Genomic DNA, 12,446 nt, shown 5'->3' with positions numbered 1-12,446 from the left:
CAGGAGCGGGGCTCGGACGGGCCAGGTGCCGAGGAGACCCCGCCCACCTCCCTCAGCGAGTCCCTGCCCACCTTGTCCGACTCCGAGCCCCTGCCTGCCCTCTCTGGCCCTGCGGACTCAGATGACGACAACACCGAGAGCCTGGGTGTCCCCCACCGCCGCCGGGACCCACTCAAGGACCCCCGCCCACTGCCTGCCCCGCCCGGTGTCTGCATGGTGGACCCCGAGCAGACCCGGCGCCTGGAGAGCCTCGGGCGCGCTCGGAAGCCCCTGACGCGCACCGGCCCCACCGCCACTGGCCCCAAAGCTGCGACAGCCGGCACTGCCAAAACCAAGGGGCTGGCCAGCGGTGACCGGGCCAGCCGGCCACTCAGCGCACGGTCCGAGCCTGGGGACAAGGCCGCCCGGACGCTCCTGACCCGAAAGTCTTCTGTTCCCAAGACGACCTCTCGAGGCCCCCCAGGTAAGCACTGGGAAGCAGGCTGGACAGCGGTGGTAGGAGGGGCACTAGCCAGGTCCTCCCCATCAGTTGTGAAACCTTGGCCCCGCCCCATCCCACCCTCAGTTTTCCCCTGAAGTGGCCAGTGCCGGCCTCAGTAGTTAAAGCATCTGCCCTCCCTGAGCTTTATCGCTGCGATGCCCCGATGGAGCGTAATTTGAGGCCCGTCTGTCATGACCCCGTTAGGGAGCAAGCAAGCAAAACAGATTCCCCTGCTCCATGGCCCTTTCCAGGAGCTGGAGGGGCAGGCTCTAGAAGTTCGGGCCACAAGGGCTCCCTGACCCCTCATCCTCCACCAGTGAGACCCAGCGCACCGTGTGCCAGCTCTCAGTGTCCCCACCCCAAGCCCATGGCCATCCCATGTGCATCTGGGTAGGAGGATTGTGTGCTAGGTGCCTCTGTGGGCGCAGATCGCTGCTGGGTGGCAGCGGCCAGCTGTGCTGGCTCCTGTGGTGTCTTGTCTGCCCAGTGTTGGTACTGGGGGCAACAGGGATCCAGCATACACCACGTAGTGTGTACACAGTTGGCCCTGAGAGGCACGCACAGCATTTCCCGGAATGGCAGAGCTGAGATCCGGGCTCCCAGTTTTCCAGGTGTAGGCTGGTCAGGCCTTGGGCAGCAGCCTCTGGAAACCATTAGATGTGTCCCTTCGCCTTTCCCTCCAAGTCTCGGGGCCTGGGATGGGGGTGGGGGAGGTTGCACCCACTGTGCCTGTCTACCCCACTCGGTGGTGCTGCTGGCCCGTTTAGTGCTAGTGCAGTGGTTCTCAACCTTCCTAGTGCCGCTACCCTTTAACACAGTTCCTCATTTTGTAGTGACTCCCCAGCCATAAAATTATTTTCGTTGATATTTCATAACTGCAATTTTGCTACTGTTATGAATTGGGTGACACCTGTGAAAGGGTCTTTTGACACACCCCCAAAGGGGTAGCGACCCACAGGTTGAGAACCGCTGCTCTAGAGGGAGGGCTGCCCAGAGAGCCACAGCAGCAGTAACAGTTGCGGGCTGCAGGGACTAAGCGATGGCTCTGGCCAGACCCTTGTCCCAGCGCCCAGAGGGTGGCCCTGAAAACAGGACAGTGGCTTGGTAAGAAGTTCCTACTGCCAGGCGTCTCCCAGCTCTCGGCCACCTGCCCTGGCCTGGTCTCCAGCTCAGCCCCAGCCTCCAGTTCTCAGGCAGGTTCAGAGGAGGGAGCCAGGACCTTCCAGGGCCTCTCGAAGTTGAGCCCCCACCCCAGCATGGTGGGGCAGAGGGTGGCTGCCGGGCACGGTGAAGGCAACAGGGCCGTGATCTTGGGGTCTCTAGTCCCCCCACCTTAACTGCAGACAGGCCAGGCTGATTTGCCTACAGGTCATGGTGTAGACTCCGGACCCATGCTGTCCCCTCCCCCTGTTAGCTGGCAGAGTCCCTGGGGGCACCCGGAAGCTGCAGTGTTCCAGTCTCCCAGGCCCCTTCCTTTGGGAAGCCCCCCTGGTTGTTTCACCCTCTGCCGCCCGCCTCCCAAGGTTTGGGTGGAGACCTTCAGTTCAAAGCCGAGCTCAGGTTCAGGCACCCTTGGAGCAGCCGAGAGGTGGGCAGGGCGGCAGAGGGAGACTTCTGGCCGGGAGCCCCTGTGGCCCCTCCTCCTCCTCCTCCTCCGTTTTTTTGGCCGGGCCCCTTCCCCAGACAGGTCCCGCCTCCTGCGTGCTGACCAGTCTCCTCCTGCAGGCACAGCTGCGGGGCGTGCCAGTGGGCCGGCGGTCCCGCCCGGCAGTCCGGTCTACCTGGATCTGGCCTACCTGCCCAGTGGGAGCAGCGCCCGCCTGGTGGACGCCGAGTTCTTCCGGCGGGTGCGCGCCCTCTGCTACGTTATCAGTGGGCAGGACCAGGGCAAAGAGGAGGGCATGCGGGCCCTGCTGGACGCCCTGCTGGCTGGGAAGCAGCAGTGGGACCGCGAGCTTCAGGTGAGCTGGAGGGGCAGAGGAGCACAGGTCCTGGGGGCTGGAGGTGGTCTCTGCACCTGTGGTAGCCCAAACAGCTGCACCTGGTGGGGGTTTTGGAGAAGCAGCGTTTACCCTTTGGAGGCGCAGAATCTAAGCACGCGTGGGCAAGGCTCTGGGGTGAGAAGCTTCCATACCGGTTTCTGGTCATCATAGCGGTATTTCACGCAGCTCGAGCCCCCGTGCGGTCTGTGTCTGCCCACCCCTTTTCACCCTTTCGACGGACACCACTCAGGTGGGGTTAGGGGGAGTACAGGGCCTCGGCCAGCAGGAGCCCTTGGACTTCACTAGTACCAAAGGGAACCCCTATTTCCAGGCAGGAGGCCCTCACAGGACCAGTGATCAGGACTTGGGCCCACAGTGGTGCCCCTGAACGGGACAGTGACAATGACGAGACGCTTGTGTTACAGTCACGTGAGGCTGTGCGGAACAAGAGAGTGTGATTGTCACTCACCACAGAGACAGGCTGCACGCATCCCAAGGCCACAGGTCTGCAGGCGCAGACACAGGTGTGCGCCCGTCCTGACTGGATCTGAGGAAAATTAGGTGGAAAGGGGCAGGCCCCAGTTCCCAAGACAGCACGCTCACGCCAACATAGTGACTGCGGGACCCTGCAGGGGGGTACATGCAATCTGCAGGGCGGGGAAGGGAGAGCTGACTAGTGGGGAGGAGGCCTGCGGCCATCCCCAGAGGCTGTAGGGAACCTGGGGTTGAGACCAGGCAGTGTGCTGGCAGCACAGGTGCGCAGGCTTGAGTGGGGCGATCAGGCTCGCTCACACTGCCTGTTCCACCTGGAACTGCTGTGAGCAGAGTCAAGGCGGGACAGTAGGGTGGTTGGGTGTGTCTGAGGTGGAGGGTGGGTGTGATGCCATGTGGAGGGAAGGGGCCCGGGACACGGGTAGTAGCCATTGCGAGTAAGAAAGGAGCCGAATGCCGAGCTCCAGAGTCAGAGAAGAGGCTAGAAGGGCCCCAGATGTCTGGAAAGGACATCCCTCCCCCATGGGCTGGGAGCAGGTGTCCCCCCTCACTGTGGCTGCTTTTCCCCACAGGTGACCCTGATCCCCACCTTTGAGTCGGCAGCCATTCACGAGTGGTACCAGGAGACGCACGCACGACAGCAGGCCATGGGGCTGACAGTGCTGGGCAGTAACAGCACAGTGGCCATGCAAGACGAGAGCTTCCCTGCCTGCAAGGTGGAGTTCTAGTCGTGTCCCCCCACCCCCACCCCCCACCCCAGCCCCTGCTCTGCCACTGCCCGAGAGCTCACCTGCCACCAATAAACCATGTGCTCATCCAACCGTGACCTCCGCTCCTCTGCCCTCTGGACCTGGGCCCATTTCACACACGGGGCCAACCGAGGCCCAGAGGCTGTCTTGCAGAGCTCGCTGCTCCCTGAACCCACACTCACACAAGCCAGCTGGTGCCTGGGGCGCAGTTGATTCCTTGTCCTTGTTCTTGTGTCTCCAGAACCGTAAGATCAAAACGAGCCTTCTGCCCATAGGCCTAATCAGGGCTCAGGGCAGGAACACCCCAAACTCCACAGGAAGGTTTTGAAAGCCAGCCAGAGTCCGTCCGAAGCCTAACGAGTCCTGGGCCCCCACCCATCCTGATCTGTCTGCACAGACGACAGTGCTCAGACGTGATGGGTGGCGAGAACGGTTCCTGGTGGGTTCGGCGGGGCCCACCTGAAAGGCATGTCCTATGGATGGGACCTGATGTGGGGTGTGGAGGTGCAGGTACGATGGAGCTGAGGGTCTCGAGGTGGCATCCTCCTCGGTGTCACTTTGTTAGTGTCCCTCCCACCCCTGGGTGACCCTGTGTGTTACAGGCCAGACCTGTCCCGTGGCTGTTTGTGGCTCAGACCTAAAGAAAGCAGGCTGCCAGGGTTTTCTTCCCATGTACCACTGGGTAGGTTCCAACCCTCAACCTGTAGATTTGCAGCCTGGTATAGACCATTGGCACCTCTTGCAGCCTGGTATAGACCGTTGGCACCTCTTTCGGCCTTAACAAAAATCCCCACCAAACCCATTTGTGGGGTGGGAGGAGGGAGTGGGGCCTGTGTCTGGCCGCCTCGAACTCCACACGGGGAATAGGCTCAAGAACACCCACCCAGTCTGAGTCTTAGGAGCGGGAGGCTACTGATCGGGCATCCACTCTCCTTTGATTGACACTTTACTTCTGCCGTGGTCACACTCAACTCACCGTGTTCACGATCACGAGGTCATTAGGAAAGAAAGAGGTTACAACTCAGGATCAGGAAGCACCCAGGATACAGTTCTTCGTCTAGCTGTGTGGCCCCTCGGCCTGGCTTCTGCCCTGCATAGGCAAGTGTTACCAAGCTTTCTTAGTACGCACAGGCCTCCACTCTGCCAACAAGCTGCCTGCCCGGAAGCACTTAGCTGTGTGATTCCGTGGGCCAGAAAACCCACCATTCAGGCTCAGGCTGGTCTCGGTTCTGTTGCGCCGGCTGCTGTCCCCGGTGTCACATCTCCCCATCTCCTGAGTTGAGGAAGGTCCCCATGCAGGAGCCCGGGATGCGCTCCACTCTGGGCTCTTTCTTGATGGCCAGCAAGTACCCCCCTGATCTCACCTCTGACCTAGCTCACTGTAAGCCTAGTGTGATAGAGAAACTTACCAGCCCCTTTGTGAAGGTTCCGTGCACCTGATTGCATGGCCGCACCCCTGCAAGGGCACCACACACAGTGTTTACATTATTAGCAAGCTGCCCCACCCCTTGGTGGGCCACCTGATATTTCCATAGCCCTGTGCTGCCCGTTGGAATCCTGGTGCCGCTGTTGGGTACGCATTAGACTGCTCATCGCCAGGTCAGGGATTCAAACCCACCAGCCACTCCGAGGAAGAAAAGTGAGCCTATTTGCTTCCAGTTCAGCCTGAGAAACCCATACAGGGTTGCTCTGAGGCAGACCCAGCTCAATGTCAGTGGGTCCGTTTGGAGAAGACCCTGTCATTTGTGCAAGCTACCAAGTCTGTGGCGACAAGGGCCATACAGCAACCCTATAGGACAAAGGAGACCGACCCCAAAGGGTTTCTCAGGCTGTCACCTTTATGGGAGCAATCCGCCACATCGGGACTTAGAGGGTCCTAAATCCAAAGACAACCAAGCCCCAAGCTCCCTGCCATCCAGTCCATGCCGAGCTCATAGTGACGCTGTAGGACGGGGTAGAACTGCCCCTGTGGGCTTCCGAGACGTAACTACAGGAGTACAGGTTCTTATCTTTCTCCTGTGGATTAGCTGGTGGGTTCAAAATGTTGGGTTTGTGCTCAGCAGCCCACTGTGCCACTGGGTGCCTCCCATCCAGTGACAAGTGCCCTTGTAAGTGAGGAGGAGAGTTAGACGCACACAGAGCAGGTGCCGAGAGACATCAGAGGCAGGCTGGAGAGGTGGGGCCACGAGCCCAGGATGCCTGGTGTCCCCAGAAGCCAGAAGTGAGGAAGGAGCTTTCCAAACTTGGAGGCCCCGGATGGAGGCTTGATTTCAGACTCCTGGTCCCACAGCCGAGGCTCACTTTCTGCTGTTTGGTGGAGGTGTTTGTCCGTGCCTGCTAGCAGCTCTAGACAGAAGGAAACCCTGCTCCGTCCCGTGCCTCCCTCACAATTCCTGCGATGTTGCAGCCACGGTGTCAATCCCTGTCCTTGACGGTCTTCCTCTTTTCTGCGGACCCCGCACGTTACCAAACCTGATGCCCTTCTCGGGGGACTGGCCTCTTGGGACGACATGTTGGCAACCTGTGGTGATTTGCTACAGCGGCTGCAGGACACTACGACCCCTCACGGCCTGGCTGGTTTGCAGACTGCCGGCATCTGGAGGCCGGTGTGAGGCTGCCAGAACTCAGGCTGGGATCTTGGGTGGTTCAGATGAGGCGTCGAAGGGATCAGGTATCAGGCATCAAAGAACAAAAAATCAAATCATTGTGAATGAGGTGGAGTGCAGATTGGGGACCCAAGACCCATCTGTAGGCAACTGGACATCCTCTTACACAAGGGTCACGGGGAGGAGACGAGCCAGTCAGGGTGCAGTGCAGCAATAATGAAACATAAAACTTTCCTCTGGTTCCTAAATGCTTTCTCCCCAAAACGATCATGATCCCAATTCTACCTTACAAGTCTGGCTAGACCAGAGGATGTACACTGGTACAGACAGGAACTTGAAACACAGGGAATCCAGGGCGGATGATCCCTTTAGGGCCAGTGATGAGAATGGCATTATGGGGAGGGTGGGGTGGAAAGGGGGAACCAATTACAAGGATCTACATATAAACTCCTCCTTGGGGGACGGACAACAGAAAAGTGGGTGAAGGGAGACATCGGGCAGTGTAAGATAGGACAAAATAATAGTAATTTATAAATTATCAAGGGTTCATGAGAGAGAGGAGAGCCGGGAGGGAGGGGAAAAATGAGCTGATACCAAGGGCTCAAGCAGAAACCAAATGTTTTGAGAATGATGATGGCAACAAATGTACAAATGTGCTTGACACAATGGATGGATGGATTGTGATAAAAGTTGTACGAGCCCCCAATAAAATGATTTTTTTTTTTTTTTTAAAGAAGCAGCTTGCTGGGTCCTGCAAACAGCTAAGGCAGCGGTTCTCAACCTTGGGTCTCGACCCCTTTGGGAGTCGAACGACCCTTTCAAAAAGGTCACCTGATTCATAGCAGTAGCAAAATGATAGTGATGAAGTAGCAAAGGAAATAATTTTATGGTTGGGGGTCACCACCACATGAGGAACTGCATGAAAGGGTCGCAGCATTAGGAAGGTTGACAGCCACTGCGCTGTGCCAACATCGCCCCAAGTTAATAAAAAATATTTCCTGCTGTTTTTTCGTTCTGCCTTTGAACCTTTTCTCCATCTAGGACATATCTGGGGGATAGAGAATGGGGTCGGGAGTGGTTGTCCCATCGTCACCAGGGTTAACCAAGTGTCCTGATGCCCCTTGCTGATCGGCATCACCCCTTTTCTGAATCCCCCCTTGCTCCAACCCACCTCTGACTTTGCGGCCCCTCCACTTGGCCGTTCCTTTTAATTAGTGTTGTTTGGACGCCCCTGGGTGGTGCGCATGGTGAGTGCCCTTAGCTGCTTGCACCCGAAGGTGGCAGGTTCAGGTCCGCTCAGCAGCACGTTGGAGCAAAGCAAGCCCTGGACACCGACCTGCGAGAAATCCGTCAGAGAACCCTTGGCGCTGCAGTCTCCCTTGGACACACACGGGGGCACCCTCAGACTGCCGCTGGCTTTCAGGAACCCTTTGTGAATTTCCAGCTAGTTTCCCAAGCTCAGGTCCTCTAGAAAATTCTAGAATCTCTGCGGATGGGACTGGTCTGAGTCTCCCACAGGAGCTACAACAAAGGATGAGGCTCCGTCAAAAAGGATTGCTATGCAATCTTGGAAAACGTCCCGACTCCGGCGGCGGGCAGACACCCCAACTTCGAAAAAGCGCTCAGTGCCCGCGGTCCGCAGGCACCCGGCAAGCGCCCTCCCCACGGCCCAGATGCCCCGGTGGAAGGTCAGCCCAGGGCAGCGGGAGGGTGAAGCAGGAGCTCAAGGGGTGTCAGCGACACTTGCACCTGCAAAAAACGAAGCCGCAGCCCTACAGGCATCAGCAAAGGGAAGGGGGAGCCAGGGAAACCAGGCTGAGATGGCTCCCCAAGAAACCTAGGAATTCTCACCTCCGAAAACGGAGGGCGGGAGAGAAAGAAGCCGGTCTGATTCATGGTTAGCTACCATGTCTTCTCAGTGGGCCCTGCCACCCCCTTCTTGTACAGCACAAGGTTTTCATCAACGATTCTGTAACCGCAAGTTTTTCAGTAGCTCCAGAACCATTTTTTCTTTTTCTTTTCTTTTTAATGGAAAATTTTGGTGCCGTTAAGTACATAATGGCTTTTACTGAAGTCCAGGGCATGTTGTGGACTTATGATTTGGGCCGAGAGTAAGTTTTCAGTGTGATACAATAGAACCGGAGATTTGTTGGTGTTACTGATATTCTTCTTCTTTTTAAAAATCATTTTATTAGGAGCTCATACAACTCTTATCACAATCCATACACACATCAATTGTGTAAGCACATTTGTACATTCATTGCCCTCATCCTTCTCAAAACATTTCCTCTCCACTTAAGCCCCCCGGCATTAGGTCCTCATTTTCCCCCTCCCTCCCCGCTCCCCCCTCCCTCATGAGCCCTTGATAGTTTATAAATTGTTATTTTGTCATATCTTGCCCTGTCCGACGTCTCCCTTCACCCACTTTTCTGTTGTCCGTCCCCCAGGGAGGAGGTTATATGTAGATCCTTGTAATCGGTTCCCTCTTCCCAACCCACTCTCCCTCTACCCTCCCTGTTTCACCACTTACACCACCAGAACCATTTTTTTCAAAGGAGCCCTGGCAGTGTAGTGCTTCTGTGGTTGGGCTGAGATCCACATGACTGGCGGTTCAAAACCACCAGCCGCTCCGTGGGAGAAAGACGGGGCTCTCTACTCCTTTCACAATGACGTCTCAGCACCCACAGAGGTCACTCTGAGTCGCATCGGCGCCAGGGCAGTGATTGGTTGCAACAAAACATTTTAAAGGAGGAAATCCCACTGTACCCCATGACTGGTTGGTTACTTTGTGAAATGTTGAGCTGTGGGAGGATTTGACTGTCTTGGGTGTTCATGACATGGGTCTGGGGTGGGGGTGGGGGGAGTTTTTGGATCCCTAATGCAACACATACTTGATGGCCATTTGGAGCCACTGTCATGCATTTGTATGACTTGAACGTTTAAAATGCTGTTTCCAGGTTGTTTCTGAAACCCATCCCGTCACCCTGGCTTCCACGTCAGAGCTGTGTGCATTCTGTGCAGTCCAGTTTTCCGGATAACTTTGTTATGCGCTGTGAAGGGTTGAACATGTGAGTGCGTGGTGGTGTGACATTAAACGGTGAATTCGTGGGACTTCCGATGTAAAAATGTTTCCACATTTGAAGATCTCGGTACTTGATAACCTCCTTACAAAATTTACCTCCACCTGTAAAGCTGCATAGTCACTGGAATTTTAAAAAGAATCGTATCCACATGCCATTTTAGGATTTGGGTGCGCGCAATTAAGAATTGTGTACAAATTGTCATCATGTCTCTGTGCTGATCTAAATAACCAATCAAATTCCAGTTACCCAAGAAAAAGAAAGCTCTTGTTGTGGGGCTCGATTCTCTAGAAGTTCACACAAAACCTGAAAATCACACCTCTGTGAAAAATAAAAAACCGTGAAGCTGCTGCTTCTCAACACACGTTCCATGTAGGTGTGTGCCTTTAAAAACGCTTTGACGGTGAATTAGGTAGGGGTTACATTTCAGACCATCGTCTTGGTATTCAGCACTTTAAACAACTTAGCAAATCTCCCAGGAGAAAATCAAGGTGTGCTACTCCCGGAAAAAGTGAGTCTTGGAAACCCACAGCGGCAGTTGTGCCCTGCCCTACCGGGTCACTGTGAGTCAGCGTGACCTCCGTGGCAGTGGGTTTGTTTTTTTTGACCTTTATCAAACTTCCCAATAGTTTGCCCTGCCTCCCCCTTTCCCGTCTCTTCTTCCTGATGTATAGTATTATCTATTTCCCCCCTCTCCCAAGTTAACAGCTGCGTACCCTCTAGCCTATTGCTTCCCCCTCCCTCTCTTTCCCTCCCCGCTGGTAACCCTCAAAGTCTGTTTCTTCTTACATGAAAAACTTGGTCTTGAATTTTCCTTTATTCACAGTGGTCTCCTAACAGTGGTCTCCTTTGGTGATGGACTAACTTCACTTCAAGTCCATCCATATATAAAGTGCTTTGTGGTTTCATCGTTTTTTTTTCTTCATTAAACTCAGTTTGTGTTATTTTTTTATTAGGAGCTCTTACAGATATGATCATAACCCATAGTTCCATTAGATCAAGCATGATTGTACAATTGCTGCCCTCATCATTTCGATGAATTTTCTTTTCTTCCTGAACGCCTTGATATCAGCTCCCTTTTATCCCCTCACGCATCATAATTTTCCCGTATCTAGTGTACGTATTTACCAAAGTTCCCTTATCTGGCCTTGCATCAGTGGGCATTTACGTTCCTCCCATCACCTTGCTATTAGGAACAGTATGTGACAAACACGCATGTGCATATATCTGTTTGTGCATATGTCTATTACTTCTTTACGATATCCACGCAGCAAAGGGATTGCTGGCACAGTGGGTCATACGTTGGGCTGCTAACCGAAAGTTCAGCAGTTCGAAAGCAACAGCTGTATTTCAGGAGAAAGATTTGACTTTGCTTATGAATGCAGACTCACAAGGTTCCGACTGGAGTGGAGATTCTCAAGTTGAGCAAAGTCAGATCAGGACAGCAGAAATGTGCACCAGTTCACAGGCTCAAAAATATTCTCTTCATCCGGTCGGGTTCTAGTCGACTCAATGTGGGCTGCCTCACATAGCCTCACCAGGGTGTCCATTGACTGCCTCACCTTTAGACCATGGGCCCCATCGCAAATTTTCAATACCCCTAGTCTCCTTGTGCTAGGTCATGAACTTCAGACCAGTCAACCCACTCTCATTTTTTCCTCTAGTCCCTGTGGAGCAAGTCCATGGGTGTCAGTGGCCAGACTCAACCCGTCTCTTTATTGCTGCATTTCTTTGACTTCCACTCAACAAGTGGATCCATGTGGTCACCTAGCAAGCATTTCAGCCTGCCCACAGGCTCCCTTTAACAGTTCAGTCCTAGAGCGGAGAGTTACTTCCAGGGCTCCAATTTTTTCCCCCCAGCTTCTGACACAAATCACTATATCAAAATTTAAAAAACCAAGGGATTCCTTTTTTTGTTTGTTTTCCATCTGTCAACAGCCCCCAGGCAAGTCTCTTCAAATGCAAATGTCCTGAGCACTCCAAAGCACTGGGTGGGGCTTATCCTTACAGAGCCTTCTTTGCAGGCGTGTCCTAACCCATTGAAAGATTCAAACTGGAGCCCGAAACAGTTAGTTTACAACCTCTCTATTTATACCTCCCAATAATCATTTCTATCAATCATTATATCAATAACAATAGGCAGAAGAAAACAGTATAAACCTAGTACGGACAGATCCTAAACACAATTTTAAAAACTATCCAATTCTACCCTTATCTAAACTTATGTTAATCTTTATCTAAATTGTTTCACTGATAAAAAATATGGCCTTAAGCCTCTGAGTACTTCTAGCCAAGGCCTCTGTCAGCCAGTTTGACCTTCTGTCAGCCATTTTCACTAAGCAGCATGGCCTCTGAGAAATTCAAGGGGCGATGTCGCCCCCTGAGCTCAAAATGCACATGAATCAGATTCATTTTCTCCATTTCAAACAGGAACAACCAAAGACAACAATCAAACAAAATAATCAAAATTTTAACTTCCCATATTCTTTTCAGAAAACTATCTAGTAAACTGCATGGCCATACCTGACCTCTGGCCAGTCAAAGAAGAAAAACAACCACGAGGCAGAGGTCAAACAAGCATCCACTCTCCATCTTCATGATTTGTTTCTCTAGTACCCCACTCCCGGTACCATAATGTGTTAGTTTGGGTTGACTAGAGAAACAAATCCAGAGACACTCATATGTGTGTAAGAGAGAGTTTTATATCCAAGAGTAATTGTATATTAAGAAAACATCCCAGCCCAGTCCAGATCAAGTACATGAGTCCCATACTAGTCCATAAATTCCTCTTTAGACTCACACAGCACATGCAATGATGCTGAATGTAGGAAGATCACAAGCCAGTGGGTAGAAGGTCTTGTGGATCCAGTGGTGGTGGAAGATCTCAATGCTGACACGGGTCTCCAGTGTCTCCTCCAGCTCTCTGAGTGTCTCAACAGCAGGAAAAGGAAGGCAAAGAGGGCATCCTACTTCCAGGAGGAAGAAGTTCCCAGAATCCTCAGGAGAAGGCCATGCCCACACAGAGGCATGATTGGCTATGACCTGACTGACAGGCT

The 12,446-nt window shown here is 53.6% G+C and overlaps 1 protein-coding gene and 1 pseudogene across 1 annotated transcript in view; both read left to right on the top strand.

Annotated features, from left to right (window-relative positions):
- The window catches only part of MAP1S (microtubule associated protein 1S), a gene marked incomplete at its 5' end in the record, with an annotated part of 8,037 nt that extends 4,262 nt beyond the window's left edge, over nt 1-3,775 (top strand). Inside the window, 3 exons of the mRNA XM_013007708.2 lie at nt 4-463; nt 2,207-2,442; nt 3,528-3,775. Of these exons, the coding sequence (XP_012863162.2) occupies nt 4-463; nt 2,207-2,442; nt 3,528-3,683 (852 nt within the window). The remainder of the gene's footprint in view (nt 1-3; nt 464-2,206; nt 2,443-3,527) is intronic.
- Nucleotides 3,776-4,997: 1,222 nt separating this feature from the next.
- LOC101640543 overlaps nt 4,998-12,446 on the top strand; it is a 34,270-nt pseudogene continuing 26,821 nt past the window's right edge.

The sequence above is a fragment of the Echinops telfairi genome, unplaced genomic scaffold (genome assembly GCF_000313985.2).
Source record: "Echinops telfairi isolate 266 unplaced genomic scaffold, ASM31398v2 ScPeMD7_7457;HRSCAF=8495, whole genome shotgun sequence".
Classification (NCBI taxonomy): domain Eukaryota; kingdom Metazoa; phylum Chordata; class Mammalia; order Afrosoricida; family Tenrecidae; genus Echinops; species Echinops telfairi.
The sequence above is the reverse complement of the archived record's forward strand: the minus strand, read 5'-3'. Positions and strand labels throughout refer to the sequence as shown.